The sequence below is a fragment of the Amphiprion ocellaris genome, chromosome 17, assembly GCF_022539595.1.
Source record: "Amphiprion ocellaris isolate individual 3 ecotype Okinawa chromosome 17, ASM2253959v1, whole genome shotgun sequence".
Taxonomy (NCBI): domain Eukaryota; kingdom Metazoa; phylum Chordata; class Actinopteri; family Pomacentridae; genus Amphiprion; species Amphiprion ocellaris.
Genome location: NC_072782.1, coordinates 33,005,564 through 33,026,155, shown reverse-complemented (window position 1 = coordinate 33,026,155; position 20,592 = coordinate 33,005,564). Strand labels below are relative to the sequence as shown.

General features: G+C 35.7%; 2 protein-coding genes across 2 annotated transcripts in view; one reads left to right on the top strand and one right to left on the bottom strand.

Moving 5' to 3' along the window:
• Positions 1–3,654: 3,654 nt before the first annotated feature.
• Positions 3,655–6,557, bottom strand: nkx6.1 (NK6 homeobox 1). Its single transcript, XM_023296851.3, has 3 exons — positions 5,910–6,557; positions 5,650–5,822; positions 3,655–4,200 (listed from the first exon to the last, which is right to left on the bottom strand). Exons 1-3 carry the CDS (start codon positions 6,433–6,435, stop codon positions 3,964–3,966), a joined length of 936 nt encoding a protein of 311 aa, XP_023152619.2. The 5' UTR covers positions 6,436–6,557; the 3' UTR covers positions 3,655–3,963.
• A 10,295-nt stretch (positions 6,558–16,852) lies between these two features.
• The window catches only part of ppp3ccb (protein phosphatase 3, catalytic subunit, gamma isozyme, b), a 30,249-nt gene continuing 26,509 nt past the window's right edge, over positions 16,853–20,592 (top strand). Inside the window, exons 1-2 of the mRNA XM_055019115.1 lie at positions 16,853–16,904; positions 17,110–17,233. Of these exons, the coding sequence (XP_054875090.1) occupies positions 16,853–16,904; positions 17,110–17,233 (176 nt within the window). The remainder of the gene's footprint in view (positions 16,905–17,109; positions 17,234–20,592) is intronic.

Genomic DNA, 20,592 nt, shown 5'->3' with positions numbered 1-20,592 from the left:
CATGTGAATCCCGTGAATCCAGTGGATCTCTTCGGGGTTGACTCTTCCGTCGGATCAGAACTTTGATTTTTTCTCTGTCCGGCTGCAGCTGGAGGATCGACTCCGACACAGAATCAATCTGAAGCTCTTTTAATAAATAAACAAGAAATAAATCACCGATAAATAATAAAAATAACGGGATTTATTCTGATTTAAAACCAGAGGAAATAAAAACAGGATTTATTCTGATTTAAGAACCAAACCGTTGGATCAGAGGATTCACTGCTTCCATCTTAAACAAAAAAAACAGAATATTTTCTGTTTTCTGACATTTTACAGAATTAAAACTATAAATTCCTTTTAAATAAAAACATAAATGTTGGTGTTTGGTGCATTAATCAGGTTTTGTGAACAGAAACCAATATGAAGGTTTGATGTTATGCTTCATAAATAAACAATCAGTTATTAATGACATAATAATAATAATAATAATAATAATAATAATAATAATAATAATAATAATAATAATAATAATAATAATAATAATAATAATAATAATAATAATAATAATAATAATCTTCTCAGATCAATAACTGAAGAAAAACAGAATAACTGGATCATAAAAATACATTTAAAGTAAAAATATGAGCACAGCGTGTTCAATGTGATGCAGAAAAAAGCAGTAAAATGTTCATTTAATTATTATTGATGCATTAATATAATAATAATAATATTAATAATAATATAAAGCAGCTTTTTATCATCTGAGCTGAAGCTGATTGTTCGTCTCTCATTTATTAGGTTTGAGTTTTACATCTGATTCTCATTTTTAAAATCTCTCCTCAGGTTTCTGTTGGAATAAATTCATCTGGTTGGAAAAAAATAGGAATAATTCTGAATATTTTATGTTTTCTGACATTTTATGGAATTAAAACTATAAATTCCTTTGAAATAAAAAGATAAATGTTGGTTTTTGATGCATTAGTCAGGTTTTCTGAATCTTCATGAGATGAACACGAACAGAAACCAACGTTCAGGTTTGATTTTATGCTTCATAAATAAACAATCAGTGATTAATAAACAGAATAATAATAATAATAATAAACATCTTCTCAGATCATTAATTGAACAAAAACAGAAAAACTGGATCATAAAAATATATTTAAAATAAAAATATCATTAAAGTGATGCAGAAAAAATCTCCTGTGAGGCTGAAATATGTTCATTTTGTTATTACTGATGTATTTACATATAAAAATAATAATAATTATTATTTTCTTTATCATGTGAAGTGAAGCTGAAAATTCATCTCTGATTTATTAGGTTTGATTTTTACGTCTGTTTCTCATTTCTGTTGGAATAAACTCAGCCAGTTGGGAATAAAAGACAGGAATCATTCTGAATATTTTCTAGAATTAAAACTCTGTATTCATTGTTGAATAAAAAGATAAATATATGAATAAATATAAATCAGGTTTTGTGAACGTTCAGGAGAAAAATACGAGCAGAAACCAACGTTCAGGTTCGATTTTATACTTCGTAAATAAACAATCAGTTATTAATGAACAATATAATAAAAGAACAGCTTCTCAGATCAACAACTGAACTGAAATAGAGAAACTGGATCAAAAAAAATACGTTAAAAGTAAAAAATATCATTAAAGTGATGCAGAAAAAAGCTGTAAAATGTTCATTTAGTTATTTTTGATGCAGGTATATAAAATAATTATTATTTTTATAGTCTGGGGTGAAGCTGATCGTTCATCTCTTATTTCTTAGCTTTAATTTTTAAGTCTAATTTTGAATTCTCTCCTCTTTTGACTGTTGAAACTCGGTCAGTCGACTCCATGTGAAGAATTTTCTCAGTTTTCTGATCATTTATGGAATTAAAATCTGAGTTACTGATAAAAAATAAAGAAGATTTGTTATAAATGTGAATCTAAAAAGAGGTTCTGAGATCATTTAGTTCAGAAAAACTGGATCCTAAAATGAGCTTAAAGTAAAAACATCATTAAAGCTGTAAAATGTTCATTTAATTATTACTGAAGCTTTTATATGGAAAAAACAGAAAAACTTCAGAGAACAAAAACGTCCTCAAATGTTCTTTAGTCTGAAATGATTTAAATAAAAAGAATTCATTAAAGGAAAACGATCTATTTACATTCAAGGAGCTGATTTTTACTTTATTTACTGATGTATTAATTTCTAAATGAATTTTTATTCATCTCTCATCTGTCAGGTTTGATTTTTACGTCTGATTTTTATTCTCTTGTCAGGTTTCTGCTGCTGGTCGATGAATCCAGAATCAATCAGATCATTTTTCAGACAGAATTAAATCCGTGATGTTTTAAAAATAAAGATTATTGTCGCTTTAACTCGTCTGAATTGAGATTTTCTGAACAAATGAAACAGATTTTATTCTTCAGCTTCATGTTTCCATCAGAGGAGCAGATTTCCACCGAAAGAACCAGAAGAAAACAGAGCTTCAGAGGATTTTAGATCCAGAAAAACACAAAACCTGAATCCATTTGAGAGTTTTATTTTCTAAAGCAGTTTCGAGTTTCTTTCTGCTGAAAAGAAAAGGCATAGAAAGAGTTGAAGCTGCTGGAAAACACTGAAATAAATCATTTAAGTTGAATAATTGATAAAAAAAAATCAAAGGTTTGATCAGAATCTGGTTTAAACGTCCAGTTAGAAGCTTCTTAAAGACACTTTCTGACAAATTAAACCAACATTAATCACAAAAACAGGAATTATTTCCTGGATTCCTGAAGCCTCCGGACCGTTTCTGAGTTTCTACAGTTCAAATATTTAATGATTTAATGATTTAAAGTGTTAAATTAAATGATTTTTGCTCTTTTCTTTCTGTTTTCTGTCTGTTTTGCTAAATAAAGTTCATCATTTCAGGGTTTCTTCCCGTTAAAAGAGTTTTTCTCACTCTGGAGGTTCAGATATCTGGTTCTGGAAAGAGTCTGGCAATAATATGAACTGAAATTCATTCTATTTAATTTATTCCATTTTAATAAAACTGAACTGAATTGAAATGATTTCTGCTCCTTCATTAGAGAAAATAAAAAGAGAGAAATCCTTTTTATTAAGATTCAACTTTTCACTGTTTGATTCAATTAAAATTAATTAATTCTGACTTTCAGTGTCTTTAATTAGTAGAAATATAAAATTTGATGGTTTTAATTTAATGAAGGTTGTTTGAAACCTGCAGACATTAAATTAAATAAATTACTATAATAATAATAATAATAATTCAGATTAGAATAAGAACAAAAAGACTTACAGCAACATTTTGCGTTTTTCTTTTTCTCTTATTAATATTTTCACAGAAACAGAAGAAAAAAAAGATCAGATTAAACCTCATCTCTGGTTCTGAAGCAGAAATCCAGAAATCATCTCGGATTTATTTCCGTTTCAACGTTTTTCCCCCTTTTTTTTAAACGTTTAGTCCTCAGATTCCCACGAAACGAACCAGAAGAAACTCCGACAAAAAAAGAGAGAAAATCCACCAATCTGACGGAAAACTCCGGAAGATTCTCCGTTTAGAAGAAGTTTGGAGCCAAAAAATCACCTCAAAATGCTGGAAAAGTCGAGTTCATCTCCAGAATCACAAAAAAGAACCAGAGTCAGGAACTGTGAGTAAAATAAGTTTTTGGTTGAAGCAGCTTCGTGGAAACAAGAAGGAAACGGTTTTATTAAATAAAAGTGCATTACAGGAACCTGCGGGGTACAAGTGCGCAGGCGCAACTCACAACTTAACCATATAAATAAAAAGGTGTGTGCGTGTGCGTGTGCGTGGTGCGTTCAGGGTCCGGGTCCAGATAAACTGAGTGAATCTGTACAAAACTGTTTGTTGTTTTTTTTACACATAAATTATTCACAGCAGATAATTTCTATCGGAACAAACTCACGGTTCTATTTACAGTCAGCAGCGTCCGGTGCTCCGGTAACGGGCCGAGCCGGTGCCAGGGTCCGTTAGGAGCTGTCGGTCTCCGAGTGCAGCAGCAGCGCTCCCGGTTTGTGTTTCTTCAGCAGCTGCGTGATCTTCTCGTCGTCAGAGTTTGGGTCCAGAGGTTTGTTGTAGTCGTCGTCCTCGTCCTCCGCGTCCGAACCTTTGAGCCGCTCCGTCTCCGAGTCCTGCTTCTTCTTGGCCGAGGCCATCTCCGCCGCGTGCTTCTTCCTCCACTTGGTCCTCCGGTTCTGGAACCAAACCTGTGCGGAACCACAGAGACACGGACCCTTTAACGCACGGAACCAAAAATCCCTTTTACGCACGGAACCAAAAACTCCTTTTATGCACCGATTGTACGCACAGAAAAGTTTCATTTCTCTGCTCCAGGCTGTTTTAGATCTATTCTCAGATGTACGTGGCTTTGGATAAAAGACTCTGATAAATAAAACAGTGGAAATGTAGCAGAACCTCAGACTCTTTTTACGCACGCAACCAGAAACTCCTTTTACGCACCGTTTTTACGCACGGAACCAGAGTCTTTAACCCACAGAGTCCTCAGAAACGAACTGAAAAGCCGAATTACAAACACGAACTGAATAAAACCTGCTGTAAATATACTTTAAAAACCCGGATCTATAATAATATTAATAATAATTTAATCAGAATCAAACATAAATCTGATTTTAAAACACATTTCATTGGAATTTCCATTAAACGACACGAAATCTTCACTTCACAATAAAATAAATTCGTTTTATTTATTTATTTATATGAAAGCAAACCACGGAAACAACACATTTAATTATTAATCGTGAAATTAATAAGGAAAATTCAAATTTCAGCTGCGGTTTTAATTTAAAAACATGTTTTTTGTTTTTTATTCGCTTTTTTTTTGTCCTTTTAGCTGCTTTCATCGTTTTATTCTCATTTAAATTAATAACTTCCGTTCTAGGAACCTGAAATAAAACCTAAAATAATAATAATAATAATAATAATAATAATAATAATAATAATAATAAATAAGGGCCTTCATGGTGTTAAATTAATTCTTTTATTTGATTTAAACTCTCAGAAGCATCATTTAGAATGAATGTTTAGAGTTTTAGGACGGAATTTCAGGTTTTAAACTGTTTTGTTTTTAAAATTTATTTGTAACAGAATCAGAAAAGATTCTGGAGTGAAAGACGGAAAATGTCTGACATTATCTTTATTGTTATTAATAATTATTATTATTGAGTATTAATTATTTATTAGCTGAGTTTGATTCGTTTATTTAAAAATGATTTTAATGATTTAAAGCTATAGTTTTAAATCGAATTATAATGAATCAACTGGTGTGCAGGTGTGTGTGTGTGTTTGTAATACACACACACACACACACACACACACACACACACACACACACACACACACACACACATTGTTTTGTTCAGAACCTAGTGGAGATGTCCAGTGTGTGTGTATTATTGTATATTTTTGTGTGTATTATTGTGCATTTTTCTTGTGTATTTTTGTGTAATATTGTATGGTATTGTTTGTAGTATTTAGTGTAGTACTAGTACCTTGACCTGGCTCTCTGTCATTCCCAGACTGTAGGAGTGTTTTACTGTATTAAAGTGCATCAAAGTGTATTTTTCTTTATATTTTTATGTAGTATTTTATGTAGTACTGTGTAGTATTATTTGTAGTATTTAGTGTAGTACTAGTACCTTGACCTGGCTCTCCGTCATGCCCAGGCTGTAGGCCAATCTCGCCCTCTCGGGTCCCGCCAGATATTTGGTTTGTTCGAAAGTTTTTTCCAGCGCAAAGATCTGCTGTCCGGAGAAGGTGGGTCTGGTGTGCTTCCTCTTCCCGTCCTTGTCCAGCAGCACCGAGCCCTGGTCTGAAAGGAGAACACAAACAAACATCAGCACCGAGCTCCACCGGCTCCGGTTCCGGCTCCGGTTCCGGTTCTGGGTCTTCCACTTACGGGGCGAGCAGGCGAACCGGGCGTCCCTCCAGTGCGGACTTTGCATCACTCCGGGCCAGAAGATCGGCGTCCGGCCCGGCAGCTCCGCCAGGGGCTTCGGGTACCGGGCCACCGCCGCCACCGCCGCGGCGCCCGGGCTGAAGTAGAGTCCGGGAGGCGGCGGCGGGCTGAGGCTGCTGAAGCGGGGCAGCCCGCTCAGGAGGCCCGCCGAGGAGGAAGCGGCGGCGGCGGCGGCGGCGGACGCCGTAGGCCGGTTGAGGATGTCGTTAATCCCGTGCGGGGTGGCCGAGGAGCACTGCTGCGGGGAGCCGAGCCCCGACGACAGCCCCGAAGAGCTCTTGATGCCCGGCGAGGAGCCCGCCATGCCGCCCGGGTTGGGCGACGTGGTGGCCGGGGACGTGGAGCAGTTGGGCCCGCCGGAGGGCAGCGGGTAGGCCGGGTACAGCGGCGTCTTCATCTCGGTCATGCTGGTCAGGGCGGCCAGCGGCGGCGGGCTGAGCAGGAAGCTCTGTCGGGACCCGTCCATCGGACCGCCGCTAGCTGCTCCTCTCTGCGGCCCTGCGGGAGGTTCACTGCGGCTCTCCGGACTCCATGGTCCGCTCACGGTCACCGGGAGGTTCGGTCCCGGGCGGCGCCGCGGAGCTTCTGACGGCCGACCGGTGGAACCGGAGGTCCAAAGTTTGGAGCCGCCGGGGGGAGGGGGGGCCGGGGCCGCCTCCGATTGGGTGACCCGGCCGTGACGTGGGCGGTCTGGCGGCAGCCCGGCTCCTGATTGGCTGAGAGTCCGAGACGGAGGCTGCAGAGTTTGAGGTAAAGATGAAGTTTGATGAAGAGGAGCAGCTTCAGGACAACAAAACAGAGTGAAAAAGACAGAAAAAAGACGGAAGAGCAGCTTTAATCCACAACCAGGAGGAAAAAACACTTTATAGATAAAAATAAAACATTACAACAGACAATAATGAGCTGAGAATAAAGAATTTATTATATTAAAATGTTAATTAGAATTAAAATCAGCTGATGGAGGTCAGAGGTCAAACATCAACTTCATTAAATCAACATTTAAACTTTATTAATGACTTCTGCTTAATGATGCAGCTGAATATTCTAATTAAAACTCATTGAATAAAATCTGAACGTTCCTTCAGTCAATAAATGATTAAAACCCTTTAAAGCAGTTTGTTGGTTTCATTAGAATTTAAATTAATTTATTTAAAAGATGAAATGATTTAAAGATTCTTTAATAAACAATAATTCAGATCCTTCATTTCTGACTGACATAAAATAAATCAAGATATTTCAACATTGTTAGCGTTTTACCATCAAATGAACCAGCAGGGGGCGCTCTATGTTAACCTGTCAGTTTTACTAATTAATCATTTAGGCTATCCCATAATAATATAAAATATGGTTATTAATTGTTTTCTATTATTTACCGTTTGTTCAACAGTTTTAATTCAAATCAATATTTCTTCAAAAACTAAACAACATGAGGTTCAAATTAAATTAAATTAAATTCACTTCTAATGTGGAATAAACTGGATTTTCTCCTGCGGCCTTTTTCAGGCCCTCCACCCTCATGTTGGACACCAGACCTGTTCCAGATGTTTTACTGCAGAATAATGTTTGTATTTTTTAGTTTTGATGAATTACATCTGAGTGAATGTTCAGATTATTTCTGTAAAACAATGATTTAATCCAGTGGATTTATTGGTTTCCTGATTAACAATTTATTATTTTCATTTCTGGATCCACTAGAGGAGAAATCTGCAATTTAAATGAAATAAATATGAAATAAAAAGCTGCAGTTTTAATGAAATAAACATGAAATAAAAAGCTGCAGTTTAAATTTATTCAGACGTGAAAAAGGCCTGGAGGAGCCGCAGATCCTCATGTTTCTTCATGAAATAAACACTTAAATGTGAGATTATATGAGTGAAAACACAGATTAGATGGAGACGTTTTACCTTCCTGTCAGCTCAGGAACATATAAAACTGATAAAAATACGATGTGTCCCTCAGAATAAAGATTTAAATATAGGAAATTTAAATATAGAAGATTTAAATGACTGAACTCTGGTTTATAAATGATTATCAGAGTTTTATTGCTGCAGATTAATAAACTCATTATTTCCTCAATAATCAGCTCAATGATTCAAAAATATAAATATGTATAAAAAAATGAAATGAGATGAAAAATATCAGAAGCAAAAGCAGCAAATGATAGATTTCAACAGCTGAAAACATGAAGACTTCTCAGATTAATACCAGAATGAAAGAATAAAACACTGATTTTATTTATTATTTACAGCAGAGTCCGTGAAGAAGTGAAATAAAATAAATGTTTAATATTTAGATTTATGTTTGTTTCACTGATTTAACATGAAAACTAAAGCTATTTTTCAGATTTAAATCCAGCATTGAACATCTGATATGGTTCTAAAATGAGAAGAGCTACTAATCTATAATCAATAATCCATCAGTGTCCACATTGACAAAATCAGGAGAATATTTTACATTCATTCTCTGATCTAAAGCGAGAACCACATCTAACATTTAGCTGCTGTTTCTAGATGATGTTTTTATTCTGATAATTAAACTAATCAATAAATAAAATAAGCAAATAATTAAACTAATCAATAAATAATAAATAAATAATTAAACTAATCAATAAATAAAATAAGTAAATAATTAAACTAATCAATAAATGAAATAAATAATTAAACTAATAAATAAATAAACAAGTAAATAAATAAATAAAGCAGGTTGATGAACTTCATCTGATGTCAATAAGAAGAAACCAGCAGCACAACATCCCATAATATCCACCAACATCCCATAATATCCAATAACATCCCATAATATCCCTCAATAGCCAGCATGAAGGAAGCAGTGAAGCTGCAGCGCCCCCATGTGGCCACGGAGAGAAACACAGCAGCAGCTCATGATGCCGATCATCACTTTAGAAATCATCACTATATTTATTTAGAGTTCAGTTTAACTCCACCGGTCTAGAGTTTTAGAACCCCACAACTTATCCAGTTCTTTATAGGAAGTTCTACATGTTAACGTCTGATTGTTCTCTGAAATTAAAGCATAGAACAAATTCATGAAGTTAAAATAATCTATTTAGAACCAAAATGTGTTTCTAAACTTCTGACTCAAAGCACCACCTCTGGTAGATCTGGAAGAACTTCCTGAAGAATATTCCTCAGGAAGTTCTTCCAGATGTGCAGCAGAAGTTCCATAAATGTGTGGTTCTTGTAGGTTCTTTGCTTTCACTCTTCTGTCCAGTTCATCCAAACCAGCTCCATGGGGTTTAAGTCTGGAGACTCCATGTTCTCAACCATCTGGTTCTTCGTTCCTGAGGTGGTTCTACAGAGCTTGGACTGATGTTCTGGGTCATTATCTGCTGTAGGATGAACCCCTGACCAACTAGAACATACCAGAGGGTTCTGCATGGGTTCAGGGTTCCTCTCATTCTGTACAAGAACTGACCCTGAATCCAGCAGAACATCCCCAGACCATCATACTTCCTCCTCCAGTGTTGTTTGATGTCCCACACTGAAAGATGCAAAAATTTCCGCAAAAGATCCAAAAAGTGACCTCAAAAAATCCAAAAATGACACTAAAAGATCAAAAAAATTACTCTAACAGACACAAAAACAACACTAAAAAATGCAAAAATTGCACTAGAAGGTGTAAATATTCAAGATTCAATCTTGAATTGAATCTTGAAAGATTCAAGATTCAAGAATTTGAATGTTGGGCTGAGTCAGACCTGGACAAGAACTTAACTTGAATCTTGAACGAAAAGATGCAAAAATGACACGAAAGAAAAAATGAGTGGTTGTTTGATTTTCGTTTTAAAATACAAAAATTAAAATTGAAATAGCAGGCGTTTTTCCTTTTCATGATCAAAAAGGAATATACGAAATTTTAAAAATGCTTTGATTTTCATTTTATATTTAGAATAACAAGAAAATAAAATCTGTAAGAGACAGAAACGAAAAAAGCTCCGTTTTTCATTTTCTGAGACCGGAAGTGGTCATCAGCAAGGGTGGAACCAAACGACAACAAGGTTCTCAGAGGGCAGAGCCAGAGAGCAGTGATTGGTCAGACAGTGGTAGCGTATCTAGTCTATGTATATCTATGGTCTGAACGTCTGTTAGCATCTCTGGCTGCTGTTGACCTTATTTTTGGAGTAAAACACGTAAGAAGATAAATACTTCTAATCTGTAGCGTTGTTTTGTTGTACGTTAAGTCAGCGACTTGTGAAGAGTTGTGTTTTGTTGTGTTTGAGCAGTTGGTCCGGACACGTTAGCTAGCTAAGCGGCTAAGTTAGCTAACTAAGGGGCTAAGTTAGCTAACTAAGCGGCTAAGTTAGCTAGCTAAGCGGCTAAGTTAGCTAGCGGGCTAATTAACACAGGTGGCTAACTTACCGCTGAACACCTGTGTTAGTTGCTGCTGCAGCTGTCCTCATTATTAGAAGGAACTTCTCAACCTGTATTTCTCTGCTGTTTATTTTAGCTTTTAAAAAAGTTATTTTACTTTAAGGTTCACTGAAACCTGTTCAGCTGCACTGAAGTTTAACATTCAGCTGCTTTGAATTAAACCGAGCTTAACATAACATTGCGCAACATTACCTCTGAATCTCCATAATTTCATTAAATTCCTTCTCTTCCACTGCTCAAGTTCAATCCAGTATATAAAGTGACATTAATAGTGAATAAACTAACAACCAGCCATTGTATTTATTTATTATTGCATGTATTTGTAGTAAAACATGAGATGAAATATCCTACTTTTGGATCTAGAACTGCACAAGCCGTTCATTTTCAGTCACCTGATGAGTTAAACTCCACTTTTTATGTGAGGTTGAAGCAGAAAGTCTGAGTTAACAAAGAAAGTTGTTTATAATCTGTGATACCTGTTATCTCTGACTGAGGCTTTAGTTTTTGTTGAGCCGATTTACACATAGAAACTTTGTTCAGGAAGATTTCTTAGTAGCTCAGAGGACTGGCTGCTTTTTACACAACCTTGTAAGAGAATGTCTGTCAATGCTTTCAGCAGAATTTAGAAACACAACACTTCCTAAACAGATATTTTGAGGCTGTGAGGTTGAACGTTTGAGAGTCTATCAGTGTGTTTGTTTGTGGTCTTTCTGTTTCTAGGTGGAAGCTGAATTAGTGAGGATGACTCCTGCTCCTGTCATCTCTAAGCTCCTCCCACATCTTTACCTGCACATGAGGAAAATCACTCCTGTAGAATGCAGGTATGTTTGTCATTATTATAAAAAGATGTTGCCTGGTGACCTGTCAGAAACCCATTATACAGAGTCAGCCAAAATAATGTTTACACACATCAGGAAAAGAAAAACTAGCATAAATATTTCAATACCAAATGTATTCAGACATCAGGAGATTAATAAAAGTTATCTTTGGCCTCTACAATTACAAGAGGTGCTCAAAGTGGAGGCCACTGGCTTCCAGACATTTCTGTTGTGTTGTAGACGTCACTTGTTGATGCTCCATTCATGAGGTAGCGCCATCTGTTGGGAAAACATCGTACAACAGGACACAGAGTTATCGTGATTTGATCAAACTTAGAAAGAGGAATCTATATGTATAGAAGTACTTATACAAATGAAATATTTATAAAAGTTTTTCTTTTCCTGATGTGTGTAAACATTATTTTGGCTGATTCTGACTCTGTGAACTTAATGAGAACAAAACTGTCATTTAGTTGTTGCTCTGAAAGCTTCTTTAGTGAAAACCAGCTGGTGTTCTGCTTTGAAACAAACTGCTGTTGAGGTCTATGTTTTTAGGTTTAACCCCACAGTTTCTGAATGAACTGATAGTTGTTTTTTTTCCTGATCAGTGTGGATGTTATAATTGATGGTAACATTTACTGATCATATAATCAGCATGACAATATAACAGTAGAACATTCTGACCACCTGACTAATACTGTGTTGGTCCCTTTATGCTGCTAAAACTCCTCTGACCCAGTGGTTCATCAGAACCTCTGGGGATGTCCTGTGGATTCTGTGGATCCTGTGGGTTGCAGGGTGGGTCCTACCTAGACCAGGCTGATCCTGGACCATCCCACAGATGCTCCATCAGATGTGGATGTGGGGAGTGTGGAACCCAGGTGAACAGCTTAGTTCTGTCGTGTTCCTCAGACCACTCCTGAGTAGTTTTAGTTCGTCCTGCTGAGGGAGGCAGCTGGCATCAAGGACTGCTGTTGCCATGGAGACTAGGGGGTTGTTTGTCCTGCAGTGTTTAGGTGGTGGTACATGTCAAACATCCACATGAACGTCAAGGTTTCCCAGCAGAACGTTGCATTAGAACAAGATGATGGATGTCAGTGGTCAGAATGTTGTGGCTGATCAGTGGATCTGTCTGCCTTTACTCTGACATCCAGAGTTATACAAAAGTCTAGAATGTGTGCAGTGCAGAAGAGATTTACTTTATTGGATGCAGTTTTAGTGGTTCCATCAGAGAAAATCAGATCCATATACAGATTTTTATTAATTCCAGGGCTGGTTCAGTAAAGATTATAATAATAACTACATCAGATAATTCTTTGTTGCAGTTGGAATTTTGCAGACTGAGAGATGGTTGAGAAGGTTTCAGTTCTTGTTTTAACAAAATATGTTCTAATAGAAGATCTTTATTGTCGTTGTACATGAAATTATCTGCAAACCAGCGAAGTCCATCAGTCTGAGGAATCTAAAAATAAATAAGAAAAATGCTTCTAAAGCCAATAATAAACAGAATATTTTGAGGGAATATTCTAAAAAGGAAAGAAAAGCTCCATTCTCACTCCTCTCAGGATAAACTGTCATTAAAATTGACTTTAAATTTAGCTTCAACACGAGATAAAAACATTTACTTTCATTACTCATGTTGTCAAGTTTTAATAAAGTTCATGCTACTTTTATAAAATGATGAAAGTGAATAAATTGTATTTGTGTGATCTGTGTTTGATTTCTGTCTTTTCTCCTGTCATCCAGATGTTCAGAGGGAGATGATGCCACATCTGGTCCAGCTGATGGAAGGTCTTGAAGTTCTCTGACTGGCCTCGACTGAAGATGGTCGTCTCACTGGATTTAAGGTTCAGATGCTCAGTAACAAACTCCACCAATGAGCCAACAGGGAAGCTTTAGGTTTATTAAATGTTGCTATGAAGGTTTCACTGTTTTTCTTTGTGAATGCAATGAGCTCCAACTGAAAGTTGAATTAGAACTTAGAAGTAAATCCTTCCATCTGAAAGGATTTAGTTGCATTAATAACCTCATAACATTCTAATTTTTATTCCAGTCTTGGTTGGAAATAGAATCTCTGTATTGATTCAGGTAAAAACTGAACTTCACAGCATGTTGGAGCAAAACAACCAGATGAAAACTGTGATGGTGTTGGATTGTCAGACTGTAATGTTGCAGCTCAAAGCAGCTTTTCTATCTCAGTTCATTCTGACATTCAGCTATGAATCAACACAGCAGATGGTGATCCATGCTGTGGAAGTCTCACATCTCCTGATTTAATGGAGCTGCTTTGCACTTTTTACACTGTTTATTCACCAACACTTTATTTAATAAAAGTCCCATCTAGTTTTTATGAGGAATGTGATGTTTTAATTTCTCTGTGAATAACTGCAGTCTAATGGAACAGCTGAAACTGTAACATCTGTCCTGATATTGATCATGAAGTATTGATCAGAATACTTATGGTCAGCAGTCATCCCTGAAGTTTTACATTCAAATCATTACTTGTGTTGTGAACTTTGGTAAGAAGCAGAAACTTTAGCGTTGCCATGGATACATGAGTGTTAAATTCTGTCCATGTTTCCATTTTGGGAAATTCAGTCCAGCAGATCAGTTTGTTTTTACTGCCAGCTACATTCAGTCTGAGATATTAAGAATAAATAAATGTGCATAATGTGGAAATGAACAGATTCTATTTTTATTTATTCCTACAGATGCTGCAGGTAAAGTTATAGAATGTGGAGGAATTTAGTCTCACAATCACAGACAATAAATATTATCTGAAAGTCGGATTATTGTTGTTTATCAGCACAATACAAAAAGATTCATGTTAGAAATATTCCAGTTAAGACTCTAGAATATCAGGATTTATGTAAATTTACCTCAATAATATGAATGTTCAGGTTGTGCAGTGATATTTATTATGTGAGTTTAGCTGATTAAAGTTTATTATTTAAATTGACATCATTATTATAATATTTAAGGTCAGACTCTACAGTATTGAGATTAAGAAATCAAATATTCTATAAAATGTAAATACACTGAACTCATTTGGAGATATTTAAGTGAGACTCTACAATATTATTTATGACACAAATCTATCTAAATCAACATTTTAATCATTTTTACTCCAAACATTTACTGGACTGATTTGAATATTAAAATCACTCCTTTCTAATCCTCTGCTGTACGTTCAAACCTGAGGCCTTAAATAGAAACACACAAGTATCTGATTGAAGGAACTTCTGCAGAGTCCTGGTTCCACAACATGATGATAGAATTATAGACAAACTTCAACAAAAGCTGCCTGAGAGTTTACAGCTTTTTATGTTGGATTTCTTCAGTAATTTAATGAGAGTTATCAGCAAAAATCAAGTGTTCATTTGATGAACTTCATTTCTTAAAACATCCAGAATTGGAGCTCATATCTTTGGCAGCTGTAAAGTTTCTGCTCCTTCAAAGTTCACAACACAATAAATGAATTCCTAAAACACTCTCAATGCTGGAGAGCTTTTGATGCTGAAGCAGTGACCAGTTTTTCTGTTTCTTCTCTGGAGATGCACAATGAGGGACGTCTGCAGAGACTGAGAAAGAGTCTCACCACATCCTGACATGAGGAAAAAGACTTTATTGAAGACTACAATGAGAAAAACTATCAGACAGCAGACGGCTGCATTCAAGGTGAGCTCTGAACATTTGATCTGGAACAGGAATTCAATAACGGCAGCATGAGCTTCATTTCAGTCTGTAGCTGCTGAATTCATGGATGAATCATCTGGCACTAGAGAGGAAGACCATCAAACATCCACGTCAGCTGATGGAGGTCCAAGAGTCTCACCCAACAAACAACCTACAGAGTGAAGACCTCCAATCTGATTGGACGGCCTCCTATTCAGCCACATGTGTGAACAAATGCCTCTAAGCTGATTTGTTTTCTAAAATGAATCTAGTTTGAGTCCTAATCTATGCCTGTGTGTTTGCTTCTGTACACTGCTGTTAACAGTTTAAGCTGTTAGATTGTTCCAGATAAGACAAGTACAAGATTCTTCAGAGCCGTTCTACCACGAGCCTGACGGGAAGAACTCCAACATCTACTGAATGTTCCTGTGGTTCCCTCAAGGCTACAGGAGGAGTCCTACGAGGACGAGCTGGTCCACCTGATGGTGGCCAGTCGCTGCGGTTCAAAGCCAACACCGACTACGTGGACTTCTACTGGACCACACGGAGGCCTTCAAACCGGACCAACAAGTTCAGCGACTCCCCGACTCGTGGGTCTGAGGACGCCGCCGAGCCTCGGTCCAGCCGGCCTCCTGTCTGTGGGTGTTTGAGTGCTGAGAGGTTTGTGGATGCATGTGAACGTTCTGTGTTGAAACAGCAGCTTTGGACTCAGTAACGCCGGGAAAAACCAAGAGCTCCTTTATTTGTGACTTCCGCTAAAAAACTGATGAAAATAAGTTTGCCAGGGTTCTGACTGATAACAGATTATTAAATAATGAAAATAATCCTTTAAATATTCCTTTAAACAATCCTTTTAGGTCTACATTTTCTTTACACTGACAGAAATTCACAACTGTAATTTTATTTTTTTATTTATATATATATATATATATATATATACATATATATATATATATATATATATATATACATATATACATATATATGTATATATATATATATACATATATATATATACATATATACATATATGTACATATATGTATATATATATACATATATATGTATGTGTGTGTGTATATATATATATATATATATATATATATATATATATATATATATATATATATATATATATATATATACACCCCCTAAAATGTATCTGCCACCCCTTTGCCACCCTATTAATTTTTCTCTCGATCCACCCCTGCTAGTGTGTACTAGTGTATACTAATATGTATATTGTGTGTAATAGTGTATGGTGTGTCTGTTTTGTATACTAGTGTGTATATTATGTACTAGTGTGTATATAGTGTGCATAGTGTGTATATTGTGTATACTAGTGTGTATATTGTGTGTATACTATGTGTACTAGTGTGTATATATAGTGTGTATATTGTGTGTCCGTCGTGTCTCCCAGGCTCCGCCCCCTCCTCCCCGCCCCTCCAGGACTACGTTACCCAGCGACCCCTGCGCTGAGCCATGTTGTAGGAAATCCGCTTGCGGCGGATTATTGTAATCCGACAGCGGTCTGGAGACTCATCGGATCACGACGGAGGAAAGCGGAGCGCAGCGGCCTGTAACCGATGCAGAGCGTCCGAGAATAAGGGGATAAAGTCGGATATGATCTGCGGCGCCGCTCGCTGCTGCTGCTGAAACCTCACATCGGCGCTGCCCGGGCCGCTTCCTGGACCTCCGACCCTCGGTGACGGCGGCTCGGCTTCAGGGCACCGCGGAGCGGAGCGGGGAGGAACAGCCCGGATCATCGGTGAAGACCCCCTCCCTCCCTGCTCCCTCCCTCGGCAGGCTGCTCCCAGCCCGGCCCGGCTCGGTCGCTCCGTCCGCGGGCTGAAGCGCTGCCGCTCCGAGACGCTCCACTGTTAGCGCGGCTAGCAGCTAGCTAGCTAGCTAGCTAGCGGGTCCGGAATTAGTGCGGTTTAGTTCGGATTTTAGCTCGTTTTGCGGCTCGCCGCCGGACGGACGGACGGACGGACGGAGGATGTCGGCCAAAGAGCAGAACAAACTCTCCACCGTGGAACGACCCGTCAAAGGTACGTAGCGGCTCCGTCCTCCCAGCTGCCCGCTCAGGAAGTCCTGGCGGCGGCTAACGGCTGCTAGCGGAGCGGCTGGTGTCGAGACCCGCTGACAGGTCGGTTAGTCCGGCTGTCTGTGGCCGAGCGGGGATCAATCATTAGGTAATCAATCAGCTAATAATCAATAAGCTAATAATCAATCAGCTAATCAGTTGGCCTGTAGCTCAGCGGTCCGGACAGCCGGAGGAGACTCCGGCTGTGGAGCAGCGCGACGCCCGGACAGAGGGCTGCTGCTCCGGACACAAAGTGCTGCTCGACCCGCGGAGAGCAGAGATGGAAATGCTGGAGTAAAGTTACTGAACCAAAGTAATAGAGTACCTGTTGTTAGTTATTACCACCGTTAGAGCCTCTCCCTCCTCTACATTATTTTATTAATTTAACGGCTTTATGACAGTTTAATTTGAAATCTGCTAATTAGGGATTATTTCTTTAAAAACCTGTGATTAGTTTTATTTACTTTCAAGAACAGATTTCAGATTTTATTGCTCCACTAATCTCTAAATTCTGTCAGCAGCTATTAAAAAACAACTTTTTTGTTCTCAGGAATAAATGTGTGCAAATGAGACTGATGAATGAAGAAAAACCTGCAGATTATAGAAATAAAACAGGACAGTTTGTCAGATTTATGTTTGAGAGGAAGGAAAAAGGTAATAAATCACTGTATTTAAAAGGAAAACGTTATTCTAATTACCAGATATTAGCATTAAACCTCTCCAGCTGTTTACTGACATTTTTATATTATTAGTTTTCTGAAAAGCTTCTAAAATATCCTTGTTTGCATTAATTTATAAAAACAGAAACATCAAATCCAGCCTCAGAAATTCAGATTTATGTCTCTGATTCATTGGAGTCAAGGGTTTCTCTTTTTATCGCTGGAACAGAGCAGAAAATGTCAAGAACAGCTGGATAAAACTCTTATTTCACTCATGATTGAGCGATAAAATCAGACTGAATGATAAAAACCTTCAGATTCTTTTCAGAAATAAAACGTTTTATAAGAGAAGCTGAAGGGCAGATTTCTGGATCGGAGACAAAACTCATTTAAGAGGAAATGTCCTTTAAAAATATGAATAATAATAATCATTTACAGATGAAATGCAGAAAAAAAATCTCCATTAGTCTGATTTAAAACACGTTATAGAAGCAGAATGTTCCTAAATGTCAGAATTACTTCATATTTTCTGTATTTTCCACCACTTAAATCATCCGTTATGTAAAATATTGGTCAGGAAGTTTATTATTTCTGATGTTTAGATCTTTAAAAACCCAGAACTCTTCATGTTTGCTCCATTTTCAAGCTATTTATTAGTAAAATGGATCTAAAATGTGATTCTTTGTGTTCCTAGTTCGTCCTGGTTGTTTCTGTTCGGCTCAAACCGACACATGTATTCTGATTTAATGATTATTTACAGACGGAATCATGTGAAAACATCTTTTTTTAAGTTTAATTTAATCCCAGTTTGTGTGGCTGAGCCTTTAAATGGCTCCACAGATTTAATCAAAACAGAAAGTAGATAATATTCATAATTAGAAGCAGTCTGCTGCCTGTTAAAATATTCTAAAAGAGAACTAATCCAATGACTGCAGCTAAGAATTAAACTATTAAATGCTGCTGTATTTAGCTGTTGTTGATCAGAGACAGAGTTTTAGAAAATATTCTTATTATTCTGTTATTTTTCAGATAATAACTAATAAAAGCAAAAATATTAATTTACATGTCAAACAAAACAAAAAGTATTTTTTCACTTCATAATCACACACCTTTTTTAAAAATAAATATTTTTTAATAATTTTTATTTTCTATATATTTGCTGTTATTTAAAAGAAAAAAATGTATATTAAGAATTTTAAAAATGGTAAATAATTATTTTAATTGTTATTTTAAAGAATATTGCAGTCTTATTAAATTATTAATGACATTCAGTGAAATAATAGAAAAATAAAAATTGAATAAACAAAAAGGCAAAACTGTAAATAACAATAAAAAATTGTATTTTAATAAATTGTAATTGTTTTTCTTGACATTTTAAAATTTACAGTTTTACTGTATTTAAACCAGCAAAAAACTAAATAAATATAAAATATTGCTGTTATTTATTACCTATATTATTAATATATTTACTAAGAATTAAAAAATGGGAAATAATTATTTGAATTTTACAGAATGTTCCAGTTTTATTAAATTACAAATTACATCCAGCAAAATAACAGAAGAAATTGACTGTAAAAAAAATAAAAAATTGAACAAATAAAAAGCCAAAGCTCTTAGCAAAAATCAGTATTTTAATAAATGGTAATTTGTTGTTTTTTCCACGACATTTTGCCGTAAAATTACAAAACATAAAAAACACAATATATAAATATTGCTTTTATTTATATTAAAAAATACAGAAAATGAGCAATAATTTTTTTAATTATTATTTTACAGAATGTTTCAGTTTTATTAAATTATAAATCCCATCCAGTAAAATAACAGAAGAAACTGACTGTAAAAAATGGAACAAAGAAAAATCCAACACTGTAAATAATGGCCACATAAAAAACAGTATTTTAATAAATGGTAATTAGTTTTTTTTCATGGCATTTTATGTAAAATTAAATTTTTACTGTATTTAAATCTGTCAGAAATACACAAATATTGCAGTTTTTTATATTTATATTATTAATATTTATATTAAGGATTAAAAAATGGTAAATAATTATTTTAATGGTTATTATACAGAATGTTCCATTTTTATTAAATGATCTCGTAAAATAACAAGAAATTGACTGTAAAAAAGAAAAGAAAAAAATGCAACAAAACAATAAAAAGTCAAAACTATAAATAACATCCACATAAAAAAATCAGTACGGTCTTTTTTTTTTTTTTTTTTTTTTAACAAAAATTGACCATAAAATAAAAAAAATATATATATTACTGTATTAAAATCAGCAAAAACAAACTAAAATTTTCCAAATATTGCTGTTTTTTATATATTATATATATATATATATATATATATATATATATCTCAACACTTTATCAACACTTGACGAGTCAGAAAATAAAACAGTAAAATGATCCAGATGTTTGTGATCAGCTGTATTATGGGATGTTTGTCAGGTTTTAGCTGGTTTATGGATGTAAAATGAAACTCCTCCAGCAGCTGAAGCAGAAAAACGACTCGACAGAGAAGAAATGAGTTTATTATTAAGGTGTGGAGAATCAGATCCTCTTTTATTCAGCTCAGTAAAAGATGTTGAAGGTCCACAGACTGAATCCTCTCTGAGCTTTGATGTTTGTTCTGCTGCTCAGCATTTATCTGGAGGATTTATCTGCTCCAATCAGTCAGATGTTTGGGTCTAAAAGGTCAGAAAAGATGGGAGAAAGTCCCAAATATGATCAATACAAATTCAGTCAGACACTAAAAAGCATTCTGGGAAAAAGAATGATGACAATACAACAAATCCCGGTACATAATTCTACTTTTAGTGGATTTAAATGATTTTACAGTCTGATGTTAAAGAACAAATTAGTAGAAATCCTGATTTTTGGACTTTATTTATAGTTTTGGTTCATTTGTTTACTGTTATTGTGTAAATTAATATTTGTTTTTCTGTGATTTTATTAGATATACTACCTGTAATTTAACAAAATACTGAAATG

Excerpts from the sequence above, each read along its gene's own strand:
- nkx6.1 (XM_023296851.3), bottom strand. The coding sequence starts at position 6,435 with ATGGACGGGTCCCGACAGAGCTTCCTGCTCAGCCCGCCGCCGCTGGCC. Across the intron at positions 5,823-5,909 it reads CCGGTTCGCCTGCTCGCCCC|ACCAGGGCTCGGTGCTGCTG; the intron begins GTAAGTGGAAGA and ends TTCTCCTTTCAG. Across the intron at positions 4,201-5,649 it reads TGACGGAGAGCCAGGTCAAG|GTTTGGTTCCAGAACCGGAG; the intron begins GTACTAGTACTA and ends GGTTCCGCACAG.